This window comes from Hypomesus transpacificus, chromosome 8, assembly GCF_021917145.1.
Source record: "Hypomesus transpacificus isolate Combined female chromosome 8, fHypTra1, whole genome shotgun sequence".
In the NCBI taxonomy this organism is placed as follows: Eukaryota; Metazoa; Chordata; class Actinopteri; order Osmeriformes; family Osmeridae; genus Hypomesus; species Hypomesus transpacificus.
This window is the reverse complement of record NC_061067.1, coordinates 6486211-6505008: the sequence shown is the minus strand read 5'-3', so window position 1 is coordinate 6505008 and position 18798 is coordinate 6486211. Positions and strand designations below refer to the sequence as shown.

Below are 18798 nucleotides of genomic sequence, written 5' to 3'. Positions count from 1 at the left end.
GGACTTCTGTTGTGTGTGTGTGTGTGTTCATGTCTGCGTGTGTCTGTGTCTCTGTGTACCAGTCTGCAGTCACTGCTATGCATCAGCATGTGTGTGTGTTTGTGTGTGAGAGTGAAAGAGTTACATAAGAATAAAAGCTTCACATATCACACTGTCAAAGAAGCTAGACTGCAGTTTGAATCCACTCCCTCTTTGATGACACAGCATAAACATTAAATTGAGATGAAGAAAAAGAAGGCTTACAATGGCGAATGACATTGAGTGAAAATTCAAGGCACTTTTACAAAGCCTACAACCTGCAATTTGAAATGTCACTGGGGATTGACATGGTTGAGATGGGATCTTGAAGTAATGAGAAACACTGACATTCACACTCTTGGAATGAAAATGGCTCTTGCTCTCCTGGGGCTAGGTTAGATTTAGGCTAATTCCATTAGTGACAGTGTAACAACTACTGGTAAAAACGCGATATTGGTTGAGCAAGGGAGCAACCACACCCTGTTATCCAAATGTGGAAGTAATAGTTCAGTGTCAGTACCCTATTATGATACACGCCACACCCATAGTTTTGTATTGTAACATTTGAAATCCCTATACAGTCAGTCCTGGTTTGGTTTCACAGCTCTACAGCATTGTGATATTACACTTATAATTACTGTATAGGCGTAAGGCCGTTCATCGCTAAACCCGTGTTATTGTGCACTGTCTTGTGGTGTTTGTCATTCCAAAGATGTCAGTTTCTGTTTGCATGGGACTTTTGGCACCTGGTGTGCGCAAATACACGTTCCTTTGTTTTCCGCACACCTGCATGGAGGAAGCCAACCACACGCACAACTGTAGGCTATGCATTCACACGTTACATCTCACCTGTCTTCATTGTTCTTCCAATCCCAAGAAAGCTTTAAGCCTGTCGGTTGTTTCAATGCTAGGCTTCAATGATACATGGGGACTTCGATTAGGTCTTAGAAGTTTCACAAAGAGTGAAGCTTACTGCCTTTGTGCCTCCGCAGATTTATTTATTCGAGTTTTGGAAATGGGCTGCGGGAATAGCAAGGTTCTCACGAATTCTTCGAAAAACGGCTACGTTAGCTTTGTAAAGTCATTTGTGATCTGCAGTAACAAGGAAAGCGAGATAGAAAAGCCACGTAAATGTAACGGTAAACGAAATATCTCATGGGGAGACCACGATGGATCTATACAATCAACAGGAAGCATCCGGCAGCTGACAATCAATGATGGGCAGAGACAGAGAAAAGTTGAAAAGTACAGGGCTAAATTTGACTCTCGAGTGACAGCGAGGTAAAATAACTACAGTCATTTAGACCATCCTTTCCTTTGATTAATTCGTGCAGACTTTTCAAAGTAATACTTTCCTGTTGAGTAATTTTGACACAACTTTGTAACTGTGTGTAGCTCATGCATCCACATTATTCAGGCCAATTTAAATAAGTGTTGGCCATTTGAAACCATAATTGCACAGTAGAAGAACTGCGAACCTACTTCATCACTACAGGCTGTACTCCTTGCCCATATTCATGACCTATTGTGATTGCTTCTTGTATCAGGTATGACATCAAGGCCCTGATAGGCCGTGGCAGCTTTAGCCATGTAGTGCGTGTGGAGCACAGAAGCACACGGCAGCCCTTTGCCATCAAGATGATGGAGGTGGAGGCTCCGGAAGGGCGCCAGGTTTGTGCTTCAGAGCTGGCAGTTCTGCGCAGGGTGCGCCATGCCAATGTTGTACAGTTAGTGGAGGTGTTTCAGACCGCCCAGCGGGTTTACATGGTGCTGGAGCTGGCCACTGGCGGGCAGCTGCTGGACCGGGTGGTGGCCAGAGGGCACTTCACCGAACGGCACGCCACCCGCGCCCTGCAGATGGCGCTGGCTGGGGTGGCCTACCTTCACGCCTTGGGAATTACCCACCGAAACCTGAAGCCAGACAACCTACTGTACTACCACCCCGGGCCCGAGGCCAGGCTGCTGGTGACAGACTTTGGCCTTGCCAGCATCGGGGGAGGCCGGGACGCTGGAGGGGTTGGAGGAGGGACTGCAGAAAAAGGTGGGGATAGAGCTGGAGACAAAATTATAAAAGGAGGAGAAATGAAGAGCGGTGTAGAAGATGAAGAGAGGGTTGGAGGAAGCAGAGAAACAGAAGCTAGAGGAAACAGTGGTGGTGTAATAGCTGACTGGGCCTTGAGGACTACCTGTGCGACCCCAGAGTACATGGCCCCTGAGGTAGTGCTGAGGAGACCCTATACGTGTGCGGTGGACATGTGGGCCATGGGGGTCATCTCCTACATCCTGCTAAGTGGTTCAGTGCCCTTTGGGGATGAAAGTCGGCCCAGATTCTACAGGGCCATCGTGACAGGCAGATACAGCTTCCAAGGAGAGGTGAGTGTCTCGCCCATTTAGCCACAGCAAGTAAGCCTACTTGAGGTGCACTTGATTTACTCTGCCCCCGACAGAGAAAAAACAATGGATCCGCGCCAAGTAAACATAGACATAAATCAAATGCTCAGTGCTTAGTATAGGACCTATGCCTTTACAGTAACATCCAGGTCTGCTTTCCATGTTGTTAGCGTTGCAACAGTTTTGCTAAGTGTGTGTGTATGTGTGTTTTGTAGGCTGTGATCCATGAAACCATTTTCAGCTTTGCCACATAAAACACAGTCAGATACTATTACAATGTGTTCCCTCAGGCAGCACACACACACACACACACGCTCACACTCTGTATGCACACTATCAAATGCAAATTCTCATGATCTCTGCCTGCCGTGTAAAACACTGTAAATAATTGAACTGTCTATTCTTTGATAGGACTGACTTTCCCATTTATTGATCCCTTCCAGCGATCGGAGTGTGGTTAAACAACTGAAGGGGATGCATATGCTTGTTTGGGTGTCTCCGTTTTATGTTTGAGTTGGCGTTTTGAAAAGGCTTAGAGGGAAACAACGCTTTTTCTGTGTTGTTTACCTCCGCTCATCCCGCAGCTGCTGCTCCCAGTGTAAATGAACTGGATCTTTTGAACAGCCTGTGCTGTCTAGCCTCGGCTGTGGTGGTGAGTTTGGGGCTCTGTTCCTTCACGCCGATTACACCCAAGACTGGATTATTCAGTGGCTTTAAAGTCTGTATGACCCCAACTCTGGGGGATGTCGGCTGACATTTCCGTCTGGTGCTAGAGAGCTTCTCTTACACTGGCCATGGTCTGTTATCCTCCTGTTTACCGCTGCAATGACCACCAAGAGAACAATACAATCAGGCTAGAATTTTACACATCAGGCTTATTTTCTCTTATTCCGTAACGGGTTTAATGGGTCTCCTATTAAGGCCAAGACCACCTCGGGCTGAGGGAATGTCTGGGAGGCAGCTGCAGGGATTCTGCATGGCTCATTTTAAAGCTAAAAACGAATTTTGTATTCATTTTGTATAACTTTTTTCATTCTGGATCTGCTGAATAAGTTCAAAGAATTTCAGACAGCCTCATTCTCACAGTTTGAGAAGCTCTGTATGTGCCACTTTGGAAATCCTTTGTTGGCTGGAAAAGTCTCACAGCATAGTAGAAATGTGTCAATTATTTAATTGTGGAAAGAAAGTAAAGTAGCTGCGTGGGTAATTAATGAACAAAGCAATCAAATAAGTACAATAAAAGTCACATTCCTCACCTAAATGAAATAATTCAGATAGCTTAGTTGTTGTGCAAGTGAACTTTGCTGACATTAAGAATGAGATCTGGGGTTCCCTGGTGGCTCACCGGGTACAGCACATACCACAAAGGTTAAGATCTTACTGCAGTGGCCTGGGTTCAATTCCAGCCTAGCCGGTTTATTGCAAGTCATCCCCTCTCCCTCTCCTTGCCTTTCTTGTGGCTCTCAAACTGTCACTATAAACTACAAACAATGTTTTGTTCTGTAGGGGTGTCATAGCTATACCCTAAAAAAGGATACATTCACTTTACTGTAAATCCCTTTTGTATCATTTTTATTCATTTAATTCATTTAATTCATTTAATTCATTTAATTCATGTACTTGTTTCTATTGTGTTGCTTAGTGGTATACTGAAGTAAATATAAAATCCCTTATGGTAAATGTGTGTTACGGTAAGCTGAAGCACAAATTAGCTTGTGTCCTCCCATGACTGTGGAGGATAATATTGAGTCATCATGTAAGGCTGAATGTCAACACAGTGTTCTGTCTTTGATGGATTACACATCAATCACGTTGATCAGTGTGGCTGACCTCTGTTCACCACGCCATGCACACGTCTACCCCCACCCCCCACACACACTCTCAACTTGTGGATTAGAATGTGAATTCATGATGTCTTTAGTTTAAAAGAAATCCCTCGAAATGGAAAGCATTTTAAGTTGGGGGTGCTCAAGGTCAGTGGCATAGAGAGAAGCTACCTGACCACAGCCTGATGGGACCTGTCGCCCAGAATTTAGAAAGTATGTTCGGGTTTGGTCACGTCCCCGTGGTCTCACTTGATGTGGTCCTTCAACTTCTTTTGAGTAAAAATATAGATTAAAAATAAATAAAATGTTCAGTTCAGTGCTTCAGCTTACATGAACTGCGTCGGGCTTGGGTCGGGTTCTGAGATAAAGAACAGAATGCCTGTTGGGTTTGGTCTGGCTCGGTTAGGCTACTACTCTCTCAAACTATCAAATATCCCAGTATAGAAAATACTTTCATAATATTTCTTTCTAAATTGCCATCGCAGTTTAACAAAACAGAAAAGGCAGGGGGGGCTGCAGCCCCACCACCACCTCATTCCGCCACTCTGCCTTCCTTACATAGATGTTGTCTTAGAACAGAGCAAACGGAGGGGAGTTGAGGAGCGAGGCAGGAGCGTGGCAGGTGCGGAGGCGCAGACAGCAGAATAATAGATCCCATGTCATCCAGGGGCCAAACGGCGAGATGGGGTTGAGACCTGTTCAGCTGTGTAAACACCCTGGAGCACCTGGTCTCAACCTCCATCCCTCCATCTCTCCCCACATGGTCTGCCTACCCACCACTGCCCCAGTGCACCACAGGTGTGACATCTCCCACCCTGGGGCCCTGTGGTAGAGCCTCATGCTCATACGTTTACTGAGGGGAGGGGGAAAGGAGGGAGGGGGAGATGGATAGAGGGAAAGATGTGGAGGTAGCCTCGGGGCTTGTTACAGCTTATGGCTCAACCTGTGCACCGCGCGCAGGGTGAGAGCGTTTCTCACTCCTAATCAGAGCATCTCATCTGATGTGCATTCAGGTTATGGGGTAGGTGTGCGGGTCTATGTGCTGCGCATCCTTAAACATAAAAAACTGAGTTTTCCTGTTTTCCTGTGTCTGCAGCCTTCTTTTATAATTTGAGGGCTCATCGATTTTTCTGACTTTTGAGCAAAACAGAAACACAGTAATGACCCCTATATCTGCTATTTTAATTTAGCAATGTCAGCTCATCAACCGGGAGAAGCTCAGCCTGCCCCCTAGTGAGCGTGTTGTGAATTATTTCACCAGACCTGAAATGTCTCCTGCCTCTTTTCACATCAGAGCAAAGAGCAAAGGATATTTCTTGTAAGGCAGAAAATCTATACATTTTGATAAAGCTTTATGTACAAGTTAGAAAAATAGATCTCTGCTTCTCTCCTGTCCTTGATCTAAGTGAGATATTATACCAAAATGAAAATGAAAATCCCTCAGGGTGAAACAAGACTGGAAGACTGAGAATAAATTTGAATTGTCCGAGAGGCTTGCATGCAGTCTTACATTATTCAAGCGTGTATTATCCACATGCAATCACATTATAGTCAACCCGCCTCCAGCGCCTCCTTCATTTGTTGTAATTATGCGTTCTCAGGTAAGGCAGTAGCCAGATACTAACAGAGCTAGCGTCACAGTCTAACTGATGCCTCGTATTCCTGCTCTAACAAGATGTTGCTCAAGAATCCAGCAAGGCCCTGGAAATTCCCTGACCAAACTTAACAGTCTCTCCATCTGATATTGTACTTCTCTCTCTCTCTTTCTCTCTCACTTTCACTTTCTTTCACAGCCGCAAACCGACTCTCTTCGGCAGTGATGTATGACTCCCACTCTCTCTCCTTCCAAACCTAATAAAGCCTCAGTCTTTTTTGATGTGAAAAATGTTGGAAATAAAAGAGAAAAATAAAACTTCTTTAGGTGTCTCAGTTCCTAAGACATGACTCCTCTTCATAGATACAGTTTATTGACAGAGGTAGAACAAAAGAAATCTGCCCCACAAGATATATATAGATGCACTATATACACAACAAGAAACATACATAAACCATGCATTAAATAACTGCAAATCAAACAGCACTTTAAATAGGAGAGTCAGGACTGGCAGGTGTGTTCCCCAGAACTCAATCAAATACTTTTTCTCCTGGCAGTGTGACTGTCTCTCAGGTGTGAAATAATAACACAATGAGAGAAGTCTGTGAGATGCATGTTTATTGCGCTGCAGCAGTTGCTACCAACTTCGCCCTACTCTACCATGCTTTGTGGACTCTCTCTCCACAGCTCTGTGCATATAAGCGAGACCTGCTTCTTTGAATTCCTCACGTTGGCACCAATCTTGCAATTGTCAATTTCATGCTTGATTAATTGCCATTACTGTGTTAGAGACAGAAAAAAACTGGAGAAGAAATGCATTTCTGGATTAAAATGGAAGGCAAAACTTCTTTACTTGCATGTGCATAAGGTTGAATCAAGGATGAGAAACACTTTTTCCCCTTTCTAATCAGTGATGTGTCACAGAGAAATGTCAAAACAAAAACACTGACTTGATTATGGGAATATTTTTGCATTTGAGAGATTTCAAGAGAAATGAAGTTGATTAACATTATCGTTTTTTCCTCAGCACTGAGTGATACTAATCATTGCATGAATTTGCACAATAACATGAACTCAGGCTATGAAAAAAACACAAAATTAGCTAAATGCAAAACTTTAAAGTTTGAAAGATAAAAAATCTCTGGGGGAGACACACAGGCTAATGTGCCAAGCTGTTAGCGCAATAGGTATTGTAAGGCTTGTTTCTTACGCATTTCGAACAGAAGTGTCATTAATCTGTTACCCAGGAAAAGTTTACCTGCCTACCTCATGTCAGGTATTGGACTTAATCTCGAGGATGCTTTTCAGTCGGGTTGCAACATAATTAATGTAATCATTACATAAATATCTGCAGAAGAAAGGATTCAGTGATTCCACTCGGGTAATATAAAGGTCACAGAATAAGTGTCTGCCTTGCCCAGGGATTATACAATATTATCTACCTGACAGAAACAGAAGGATCATGTTGTATTGAATGGATTCAAATGGCCTTCTGTGCCGATATGAGATGCAGTGCACTGTTGTTGTGAAACACTCCTGAGTGGCATTTGGTTGGTGGCACAGGATATAGTTTGATATTTGAGTCAACAGTGAAGAAACCATTAAGATGTAAGGCAGTGTGGGGTTCTATTGTGACTCTCATAAAAGCTAAGAATAGTCCTGGGTCTCTCTCCCTTGTGTCCACCAAACGCCAGTCTTGTCATTGTCTGGCTCTACATTACAATGCCAAGGCCATATCTGATGCCCACTGACATTTAACGGTGCATTGGACTTGAGTCACAGAGGCCAGGTGGAATTTGTCTTACTTCCGTAGGTTTTGAACGTATTCCTCTGTGTAGAATATAGATTGTTAACGCTTAATACAAATACAATAATTTAGTCCTTCTGTATGAGTGAATGAAATTGAATCAGTAGTGTTACATTACATTATATTTACAGCAAGGTCAGTCACCCTCTCCTGTCTCCCTGTCACACAGCCCTGGCCCTCCGTGTCCAACCTGGCAAAGGACTTTATTGAGTGTCTGCTGGCCTCTGACCCCAGCTCCCGCATGACCGCTGCTCAGGCCCTCAGTCATCGCTGGGTTGTCACCATGGCAGCCGGTTCCTCCGTGAAGAACCTGCAGCGCTCCATCTCCCAGAACCTCCGGCGACGAGCGTCCCGCGCCTCCTCATGCAGCCCCAGCTTGGCAGGTTCTGGTGGGCTTCACCGCACGCCGGCAGAGAGAGAAATGCCTCAGCTGGAAGGAGACCAGGGACGGAGACAGTAGACAGAACATAAGCACACCACCCAGCCGCTCAGCCCTGGCCTGCAGATCCCCCCACCCCTCCCCCATCCTAAAGAAGTTCATCCCGGAGCTTCCTCCATGCAACACCAACCCCAGACCCACCACCTGCTGCCAGTCAGAGAATCTGAGTCTCAGGCAGGTTAATGTAGGGAAGAGAACATCTGCTCCAGCTCAAGCCAGGCTGCCATGGCAGGCCTCAGAGCCTCCCCGAGCTCACATTCTGTACCAGGCTCCAGTACCGTCTGTGGGTCATAGGAAGGCCATGGCAGCCCTGTCTGGTAGGGGTGTTGGGGAGAGGACGATCTTAGCAGCATCCACAGTGTGGACTGTAAACTCCCACTCAGACTTTCTCCAGGCCTCCCGGCCTAGATCACATACAGACTAACTGAAGGGTCCAAGCAAGTCCTCCAGGACAGCATCAGATCAAAACACAGAGATATTCAAGGTTTGCTCTACAGAATGGAATTAACTACTTAATTGTGTGTAATATTAGATAATTACATCCAACTTGCCATTATTTCCCTTAACTAAAAGTTCCATCCATTGAACAAATTAAGCAATAAGCCCCAAGAGGCCATGTTTTGCGCGGTAACAGGTAAGGGGAGTTGTTAGAAAAAAACCTTACCTGTTCTAAAATTGTTACTATAAATATTTGATATGGTTTCATAAATAAAAACAATTTGAAACAAAATAGTTTATTAATAAACCGTCATTCTTCCGCCACTACAAAGTATAATTCCTACATAAATCGTTGCCATGCAACAGCCAGATGGACACCTTTGCCGTGTTTTTTTATTTGAAATATTCAATGCGCAGTAATATGGAATGTTAAAGAATGTTATGAGGATAACCTGTAAGGTTATGCTGGATTTTACAACGGCATGGAACGCGATATTGCCAATATCACAATCAAGAATGGCAACAACCAGTTATAGAATTCCTCATAAAACCCCTCTGAAGTTGGGCTGATGTTTATATTTTTCAAGAAAACTTTCTGTCAATTTGTGGCCCCGAAAAAATACAAAATAGAAATCAAACTTTGAAAATACATAAAAATGCAAATAGGATGTGAGGTATAATTGCTAGTAAAGCTTCATTTCATCTGGCATTATTACAAAATATATTCATGGTATTTCTCTCCACATTGTTATCCATCTTGATGATTAATGTCCTCATTTGAAGACGACTGTCTGTCTGGCTTTCTCCCCTCTCCGTCTTACAGACAGGAAAGGTAACATTAAGGTTTGGACAGAAGAGGATATTTGGGTCAAAATCAGTGTCCCATTTTTGGAGTGCAAGGTGACAGAAACAAGGTGGAGTAGGAAGCCCAATGTAAATCTACACTGTATATATCATAACTTAGAACATGGCATGGAGTTGACATTTCATAACCAAAATTGTATTTGGAAATCATCTGGAAATAGGTGAACAATAGAGCATAACATGGCATTACACCGTATTTATACATCATTGTCTTTTTTGTAAAAAGAACCCAAGCAAAAAATACAGTTCTTTTAAGTAAATGTTGAACCGCCAGTGGATTGTACTAAATGAACAAGTTCCATTGTGTAGACAAATAATGTTTAACTAATAGAGAATGTGAAAACAGGTCTCAGTCTATTAATTTTCTCTCTGTAAATATCCCACTTAATGCCTCTGTCAACTTCTATCTTTGGAGCTGCATCATTAATAAGGATTATTTTAACCGATTAATTTACAGATCTCATTGCTCTGGAAAAAATGTCTGCTTTCCAATGGGATAAAACCCATCATAAATAAATCTGCCCTTTTCTCTGAATCGTGTTCCATTATTACTTATTTCGTGTATAATCCCACAAGGCTGAAGTAGGCATTTCTTTTTTATAAAGAAGTTTGACCTAAATCTGGGAAATGTGTACTGACACAAGACACAAACTAATCTGGAATGTGAATTCCAGTCACAGAATAAAGGCTACCTGAAGATTAAGATTTCCTCAGGGCACCTCCTCAACGTGTTAGGAAGAGGAGAGAGATAGAGACACACAGTTTGTTTTGGTGCACCACATCCCAGCTCAGTGGGAAGTATATGTGAATTGAAACGAGACGCTCTCTTTTTTTCATCTGTCTGCCAGCATGTGGTCCTCTTGTCTTTGACTCCACTTGCAGACATCACTGAGTGCCCATCACCCTGAAACATTAGGCTCTGAGCTGTACCCTGCTGTTGGAACTGGATCAGTAGAGAGGAGGGTGATCTTCAGCCTATGTCCTGTTCTTGGAAATAAAGAGGGAGCAATGGTGAGGTCCCTCCTCCCGAGAGAGGAGCCCAAAGCTGGGTTGGATAATGCCTGAGACCCCTACCCCACCACCACCACCTGCCCCGCCCAGCTCTCCCCAGGCACCACAGACATCGCTATTACAGTAGTACCAGATTCAGACATTTTGGTTGGTTCACTTAAGAGCATCGCCTACCTGTTAATTCGAAAAGGAAATCAATATTGTCGTTGTTATTAGAATAGTAAATGATGTTGAATGTCCTTACTAGATGAGAATAAATACTTCCTGTCGTGTTGTTATTATGCTGCCTGTCTGGTGGTAGGGGAAATCAAGTTAAGTCAATTCTACTCTCATTTTAAGATGCAATAAAAGTCACATTATACCTGCTCCTTTCATAATGTCCCATTGAGATTGGACATTAGATATGGGCGATAGTTTTGTCGCTGTGAATGCTTACTCTTTGTTTACTATGTCTCTGAAGTGTGTCCTGAATGGAAAGTACACAATCATATTACTTTAAGTGTTCAGCCCTTTAGCAGCAGATGAGAGTGTATTTATGACCTCAGGCAAGAGTCTCTTTTGTGCAGTGTCTTTTTGTGATGATTGCATTTTTATTACGGGCAAATCTAGAGAGCAAACCCCTTAACCAGGTATGGAGTCTACTTTATGTTGCACCAGCTGAAAGCTAGCTTTGTTGTAATTAATAATTATACTATTTTGGCCACAGGTGACATGGTCAGGGGGTGAGGATCCGTGGGGTTAGCCTGCTGTTGGACACCACTATCTTGACTTCATGTGAATTCCCCTCGCAGTATAATGTTCATTCAATTTCACATTATATTTACATGTCTAGACAAATGTTTAGTACTTTACTCTGTGACTTATTATATTTCCATGTGGGTTGTGAGTTTCAGGAATGTCATTCCCCTTCATGGCAGGGTTCCATTTGGGTTAGTGGATTTCACCTGGACTCCACCCAATGTGTGTGTGTGTGTGTGTGTGTGTGCGTGTGTGTGTGCGTGTGTGCGTGTGTGTGTGTGTGTGTGTGTGTGTGTGTGTGTGTGTGTGTGTGTGTGTGTGTGTGTGCGTGTGTCAGATTGGATGTGAGGGTGGTCCAGCAGGTGTTGGTTTGGTTGAGTACGCCTGGAGGAATGTACCTTCCATGATGAACAATATATGAGAAAAAGAGAACAGGGTTATTTCAGCACCAGACCGGAAGGTGCCAACGCTTATATGAACTTCAGTTTGATTCGTTTTTTCGATTGGGCTCTTGGGGGCACAAAAGTCAGTGATGTTTTACTTTATTTAAATTTGTACTATGACCCCTTAATAAACAGACCCTAAATGGAAAGACTGTAACTTATGTTTATGTATGTGTGTAAGTAAGTTATATTCAAACCTGCAAAATAGTTTTTGGCTACAGTTACATAGACTAACAGTGCAGGGCAATTTGCTGGGCTAATGAGGAGCAGAGAGCTATCCCGTTTGTACAGGCTGGTGAGACAGAGGTCAAAAACACTGATTTAAAGGCCAACATCAACTGTGCAATTCTGCCTACTACAGAGAACAGACATAGTCCCACACTGATGTAAAACAGCTGGAGAGGTTGCAGAATAATCCTGACAGAGCCTTTCATCTCTTAATCTGTCTGTGTCTGTGGGTGCTAAGGACGTGTGTGTGTGTGTGTGTGTGTGTGTGTGTGTGTGTGTGTGTGTGTGTGTGTGTGTGTGTGTGTGTGTGTGTGTGTGTGTGTGTGTGTGTGTGTGTGTGTGCAAAAAAATGTCCTTGTGTGTAAATTGTGGGCGTGAGAAAAAGACTTTCAGACAGAAATTGCCTTTGAGACCTTGTGTGTCTGCATATGCTGTATGACTGTCATCCTGTATGTGTTTGTCTGTGTTTGATATTTAAACTTCTTCTTCTAGACCTCTGTGGCTTTTGAAAGTGTCAAACCATCTGACCCACACACACTCTAGCAGTTGGTGGAAGTTATTATGGGTACATTATGAATATGTTTGAATGGCCACCCAGGGGGGAAATGGATGTGGGAAAATGTGGAAGCCTCTCACTCTCTGTAAATGGGATTTATTTATACTCCTTCTGAAGATGAAATTGAATGTGTGTGTGTGTGCGTATGTGTGTTTGTGAGGGAGAGAGAGAGAGAGAGAGAGAGAGAGAGAGAGAGAGAGAGAGAGAGAGAGAGAGAGAGAGAGAGAGAAGAGAGAGAGAGAGAGAGAGAGAGAGAGAGAGAGAGAGAGAGAGAGAGAGAGAGAGAGAAGGAGAGAAAGGGGGGGGGAATGGATGGATGGATGGATGGAGAGTGAAAGGAAGAGTATGAGAAAAAGGTTCATAAGTCAATTTCAGCACTCTACACTGCATTTCAGCAAATATAAATCGGATGTTCCACTTCTCTCAGGACTACTCTGTAACCCATCTGATGGAATGGAGAACATTCAGACCATTCACCATGCAAAGACCTCAGTCATCTGGATGAGGATAGGAGGTCTCATCTTTACATCCTCTCCACATACCCTTACCTCCTCTTTTTGTCTCATTATCTCCTCATCCAAGCTTAAGCACGAAATAACATGATCATATACCACAACAATCCATTTACATCAAAATACCATTACAGACGCTTTGGATAATACATATTTCCTCTGTTTGTTATCAAAATCAATTGGCAACGATGTAATTTTTATTCCTGCCACGGTCTGCCAAGATTCTTCTTGAAAAGAAATATCGGAAGACCATCCTTTAACTCCCACAACATTTTTCAGATAAAAGTGGAAGTTTACATTGTATATAAAGAAGGTCTTCTCATCCTTATAGATCCATTGCCACATATTCATCAGACCCTTGATACCTCCATCTCCAAGGTTGGAGAACAGCAAGCAGAGCCAGGCATCAAGGCTTTGAGGGCTCCAGTATCCTCATCAGTGAAGATGTAGGAGGGAGTTTGTGAGTTGGTACTAAAGTGTAAGTGCATGCGGAGCCACACAGCTGGAAACAATCTTGTGACGCTCTTTGTCTCGTTTTCTTTTTTTTACATAAATACATATGTGGTTGGTTTGGTTTATGGTAACTTTCTGTCTCTAACATCATTGTGGAAACCATTAGAATCCACTGGCAGGCTAAATGTCCACAACACTCTGATAACCATCCTTCACTGTGAACGCTGATGATATGATGACAGAATCCAAAACAAGTTAATTTATGCCGTTTCTGGGAGGCAGAGCTTGGCAGAGTGTTTGAGTGAAGGCTCAGCCTAGCATGTGTCCATCCACCAGAAGCCTAGTCTGGTCATCTGTAGCTGTGGTATCTGAGTCTGCCAGGATGAACATTTCCAGGATCCTTCCTGTGAGTTCTGCCAAACCTGCCTCCACAGCTGAACCCTGCAGACGTGAAGCGACAAAGATGGTGGTGCTCTTTTGTTCCTTTTCTGGTTTTAAAATAGCAGAAACTGATGGCATTAGTTTGTACAGAACATTAAATGCCAATTGTACACATAAGTACAAACCTTAAGTACATACATCTGTTCATGTTCCCTGTGGTTATAAGAATCAAGAACACACTTATAAATCAGCCCGTATGAGTTCTTTTAATCACACCTCCATACGATCTTAGATTAATAAAAGAGTTATGAATGGGAAGTAAAAAGGCACTTATATCCCATTTCAGTGTACTGATTAATGCTTTTCAGATTATCCCGAATTTGTATCCTAGGGAATGTTTTTCCACCTGAACGTCACTCTTGAGGGGGACTGAGAGCGAAATGGGTCTGGGTTCCAGAGTCATAAGAAGGGAGACCTAGAGGGCTGCTGGGTGTACTTCTAACATTGGACGAGGCTCTGGCTCGGATCCTGGCGTTGATGTTGGGCTCTCTGCTGCTATGGAAACTGCTTACCACTAGCCATGACTGAAGAGAGTTTAATGGCTTCCAGAGCTGAAGAATATCCACAGGATAACGGTTAGCTAGAGGCTTTCTTTACTCCTCCCCAAGCCTTCTCTCAACGTCAGACCAAACTCACCAAACTCACTTATTGCTACACATCTCTTTGATTTGATCATGATGCTGGCTTCTGTTGCTTTGCACAGTGACAATCCAATTTACCAGACTGTCACCATGACTAACGTCAACCCAAAATATAAAGCTTTGTGATTATGAGATGATGAAACTCAGTTAAACCCATTAAATCAATGGAGCACAACAAAACACACACACACAACGACATATTAATAAGTTAATGATGTATTAATTCAAATGTGTACGTTTAAAATAGCAGACCTGTGTCCATATGTGGATGTCCTCTGTGGGGTAAATGAGCTGTGACGTCAGACCATGAGAAAGCAGAGAAAACGTTACAAAGATGCTTGAGAATTTGCCACTACGTTGGTCTGCACTGCCCTCTAGATGAAGACTTGGTTCATCCCAATCTCTCTCACTCATTTTCTCTTTTCCTCTTTCTCACCACAACCAAAGGATATCAAATCAAATCAAATTTATTTGTATAGCCCTTTTTACACGCAAGCATGTCACAGAGGGCTTCACATGCGCCCATAGAACTGCCCCTCAACCAACCTAAACCCTCAAGGAAGACAAGGAAAAACTCCCAGAAAAACTCCCACCGGGAGAAAAAATGGAAGAAACCTTGGGAGGAGCAATTCAGAGAGGGATCCCCTCCTCCAGAGACGGTTGGTAAGAGAGAGGAGCAGAACACAAGCTAAACATAGTCATACAGTGTCAATGGGTTTTGAAACACCAAAATCCATTGTTCGGCTTTATAGACGTTGGATGGGACCGGGAAACTCGCTATTGGCCGTCATGGAGACTGGATTCCGGGTGACGACCTGGTTCAGCGTTGGCAGACCGACGACCAAGCAGGTCCTGACAGCTCAAACCCCCCACACCACAGGGAATGTGTGTGTGTGGGGGGGGGGGGGGACAGAGAGGAGAGCAGGGATTAGAGAATGCCAGGAGCAGCTAACAGTTACAGTCATAATAGAATGAGATCCCCACCGGTCAAGTGTGGACTAGTGCAGCAATTTAACAGAGCAAAAAGGGTATTTGATGCAGCCCCACACACCAAAACAACGACAGCCCCCCTCAGTTGGAACATGAAATCTGTTCCAGGGGAAAGAACTCTAAAGTAGGTTATACTTATACGAATAAGGATGAAAACAACCAGTCCCCCGTTGTCTCCAACTAGTAATAAAAACTATAACAGTAACAATATACAGCAACGGAACTATAATAATAATAATACTAACAATATACAGTAACAGGTTTACTTTATTTGTAACATCTAGCTGGGCAATGTGAACATAAGCTATAATTAAAATTTAAAAGTTACATGTGATGCACACATAGGCAAGCACACACCCCAGGTTTACATAGAAAGTACACACATACTTCCCTTTAACAATCATAGAATTGACTAAACAAGAACGTTTTTAATCTAGTTTTAAATGTCGAGACAGTATCAGCTTCCTTAATTGAGATGGGTAATTTGTTCCAAAGAAGAGGTGCTCTATATGAGAACGCCCTACCTCCAGCAGTTTTTTTCTTAACTTTGGGTATTACCAGATAGCCGGCATTTTGAGATCTTAGAGTCCTTGCGGGGCAATAGGGTGCAAGGAGACCGGAGAGGTACAGTGGTGCCAATCCATGCAGAGATTTGTAAGTTAGTAGTAGAACTTTGAAATCAGCTCTGGCTTGGATAGGGAGCCAGTGTAAAGAGATAAGAGTCGATGTTATATGATCAAACTTTCTAGTTTTAGTCAATAGTCTAGCAGCAGCATTTTGCACCCGCTGTAAGTTTTTTAGGTAGGTAATTGGGAGGCCAGAGAACAACACATTGCAGTAGTCCAATCGGGACGTAACAAAAGCATGTATTAGTTTTTCAGCATCGTCCTTTGAGAGGAATTTTCGTATTTTGGCAATATTACGTAGATGGAAAAATGCTGTTCTGGTGATTTGTTTAATATGGTACTCAAACGAAAGGTCTGGGTCCATTGTGACTCCCAGATTTTTTACCAGCTGGCTTTGAGATACTTTGACACCGTCTAAGTCTAAGGTTAGATGGGATAAATTATTTCAGTGTTTTTTCGGACCAAAAATTTGAACCTCGGTTTTATCCGAATTAAGAAGAAGGAAATTTGCAGTCATCCAAGTTTTCAACCCGGAAACACAGGTTTCCATAGCATGTGGAAATTCTCCCGGCTTTATAGACATGTATAGCTGAGTATCATCTGCATAGCAGTGAAAATCTACCCCAAAACTTCTAATTATGTTTCCTAAAGGCAACATATAGAGTGAAAATAACAGAGGGCCTAAAACTGAACCCTGTGGTACTCCATATTTTACAATGGAGCTCCTGGATGAGCAACCATCATAGTGGACATATTGTGATCTATCAGATAGATACGATCTGAACCACTGAAGTGAAGTACCAGAAATCCCAACATTGTTCTCCATACGTTCCAGGAGAATCTCATGATCTACAGTGTCAAAAGCTGCACTTAGGTCTAGAAGAACAAGGACAGAGCTAAAGCCCGCGTCAGAGGCTAATAATAGATCATTGACTACCTTGGCTAATGCAGTTTCAGTGCTGTGGTGAAGACGAAATCCAGACTGGAGAGGTTCATAGAGCTGATTTGAGGAGAGGTGCTCAGTGAGCTGTTTTGCCACAGCTTTTTCCAAAATTTTGGAGAGAGATGGCAAATTTGAAATGGGCCTGTAATTGCTAAGACAACCTGGATCCAGGTTTGGTTTTTTAAGAAGGGGCTTGATAATAGCTTGTTTGAAATCGTCAGGGACTTGTCCAGTTACAATAGATTCATTAATAATACTAAGCATGGGCGGTCCAATAATATGGAGAAGTTCCCTACAAAGTTTGGCAGGGAGGGGATCGAGAAGGCAGCTAGTGGGTTTCGAGGAATCTATCAGCTTGATGAATGCTTCCATAGAAATAGGGTTAAAGTGAGTGAGAGTCTCAACATGCAGAATGCTGGGTACAGAGGGAAAATCAGTGTTGATGGCCACTCCTCCAGGACTAGTCTGTAGTTTGTCCCTTATTGCATAGATTTTTTGGTCAAAGAAATCTAAGAAATCATTGGGAGAGAGATCTGAACTAACACAGAGTGTACTTTTCTTAGTGAGTTTTGCAACAGTATCAAATAGGAACTTAGTGTTGTGTTTGTTCTTACTAATCAACTTAGAGAAATATTCTGATCTGGACCTGATGAGGACTTGCTTGTACTCTATTTGGCTGTCCTTCCAGGCCAGGCGGAAAACCTCCAATTTGGTGGTACGCCACTTATGCTCTATTTTGCTAGTGGACCTCTTGAGAGTGCGGGTTTCCTCTGAATACCATGGAGCCAGTTTCTTGTCTATTCTTTTCCTTGGTTTGAGTGGAGCAACAGAATCTAGGGATTGCTGAAGAACCAAATTCAGATCCCTTGTTTTAGCATTTAATGATTTATTCGGAACATCAAGTGCTTCTAGTGCAGCGGGTAGAATACTAGCCAGTTCCAGAGCTGTATTTGGGGTTAAGCAGCGGCTAATAGAAATATTCTGGGTGCCTCCAAGGCTCTGGCAGAGATCCATTTTAAAGGTTACCAGGCAGTGGTCTGATAATATAGGATTGTGGGGATGGACAATGACATCACTAATCTTGATTCCCCGCGTGAGAACTAAATCCAATGTATGCGAGTGAAGATGGGTAGGTTTAGAAACCACCTGAGTGAGACCTGTGGAATCCATAAGAGCAGTAAAGGCCTTACTTAGAGGATCTTTTGGGTCATCTACATGAATGTTAAAATCACCCATAATTAAGATATTATATTGGATATAAGGAATGTCCCCTCATTGTTCTATCACAGTGAGATGATTACCAAGTTTCCCTTCATGACAGCTAAATGCAGGAATAGGACAGCAGACACGGAATAAAACTGCCTTGCATGAACATTGGTTTGGTGGGAGAAGGAGAGGAACACAGAGGGGAGACAGAGCCCAGCTTGCAATAATTGCCTCTGGAAAGAGAATGTTTCATAACACTGCAACAATATTGAGAATGAGATGGATAGAATGTGATGCTATAGCACTAAATCATTATGGACCAATCCTGTCAGGACTCATGAAAAACGTTCTTGAATACAAGTTCCCACTTGTTAGATAAACTGAAAACCATTGTAATACCCTCACAATTATTTATGGTATACTGACAGTTGGTAGCTAAGTAAATATAATTATGTATTATTATTGTTTCTCTACAATTATAATATACGATAAATTGAGCTTTCAGTATTTGAAGATATCTCACATGTCTAAAGGATGTACAATGTGATCCATAAACAGTAGGGCTGGCTTCCGCTGAACTCATCGTTCTTGAGTTTTCTCCACAGGTGATTGGTGGAATTTGCTATCCAATCA

The 18798-nt window shown here is 42.9% G+C and overlaps 1 protein-coding gene across 1 annotated transcript; it reads left to right on the top strand.

Annotated features, from left to right (window-relative positions):
• Positions 1–1033: 1033 nt before the first annotated feature.
• On the top strand, positions 1034–8679 carry LOC124470346 (serine/threonine-protein kinase H1-like). Its single transcript, XM_047024187.1, has 4 exons — positions 1034–1299; positions 1566–2007; positions 2167–2391; positions 7806–8679. Exons 1-4 carry the CDS (start codon positions 1034–1036, stop codon positions 8094–8096), a joined length of 1224 nt encoding a protein of 407 aa, XP_046880143.1. The 3' UTR covers positions 8097–8679.
• The last annotated feature ends 10119 nt before the right edge of the window (positions 8680–18798 follow it).

Bases quoted from the DNA above. Each gene is read 5' to 3' on its own strand.
- LOC124470346 (XM_047024187.1), top strand. From the start codon at position 1,034: ATGGGCTGCGGGAATAGCAAGGTTCTCACGAATTCTTCGAAAAACGGC. The intron at 2,008-2,166 runs ATCGGGGGAGGC...GCTAGAGGAAAC, and splicing joins CAGACTTTGGCCTTGCCAGC to AGTGGTGGTGTAATAGCTGA. The intron at 2,392-7,805 runs GTGAGTGTCTCG...CCTGTCACACAG, and splicing joins GATACAGCTTCCAAGGAGAG to CCCTGGCCCTCCGTGTCCAA.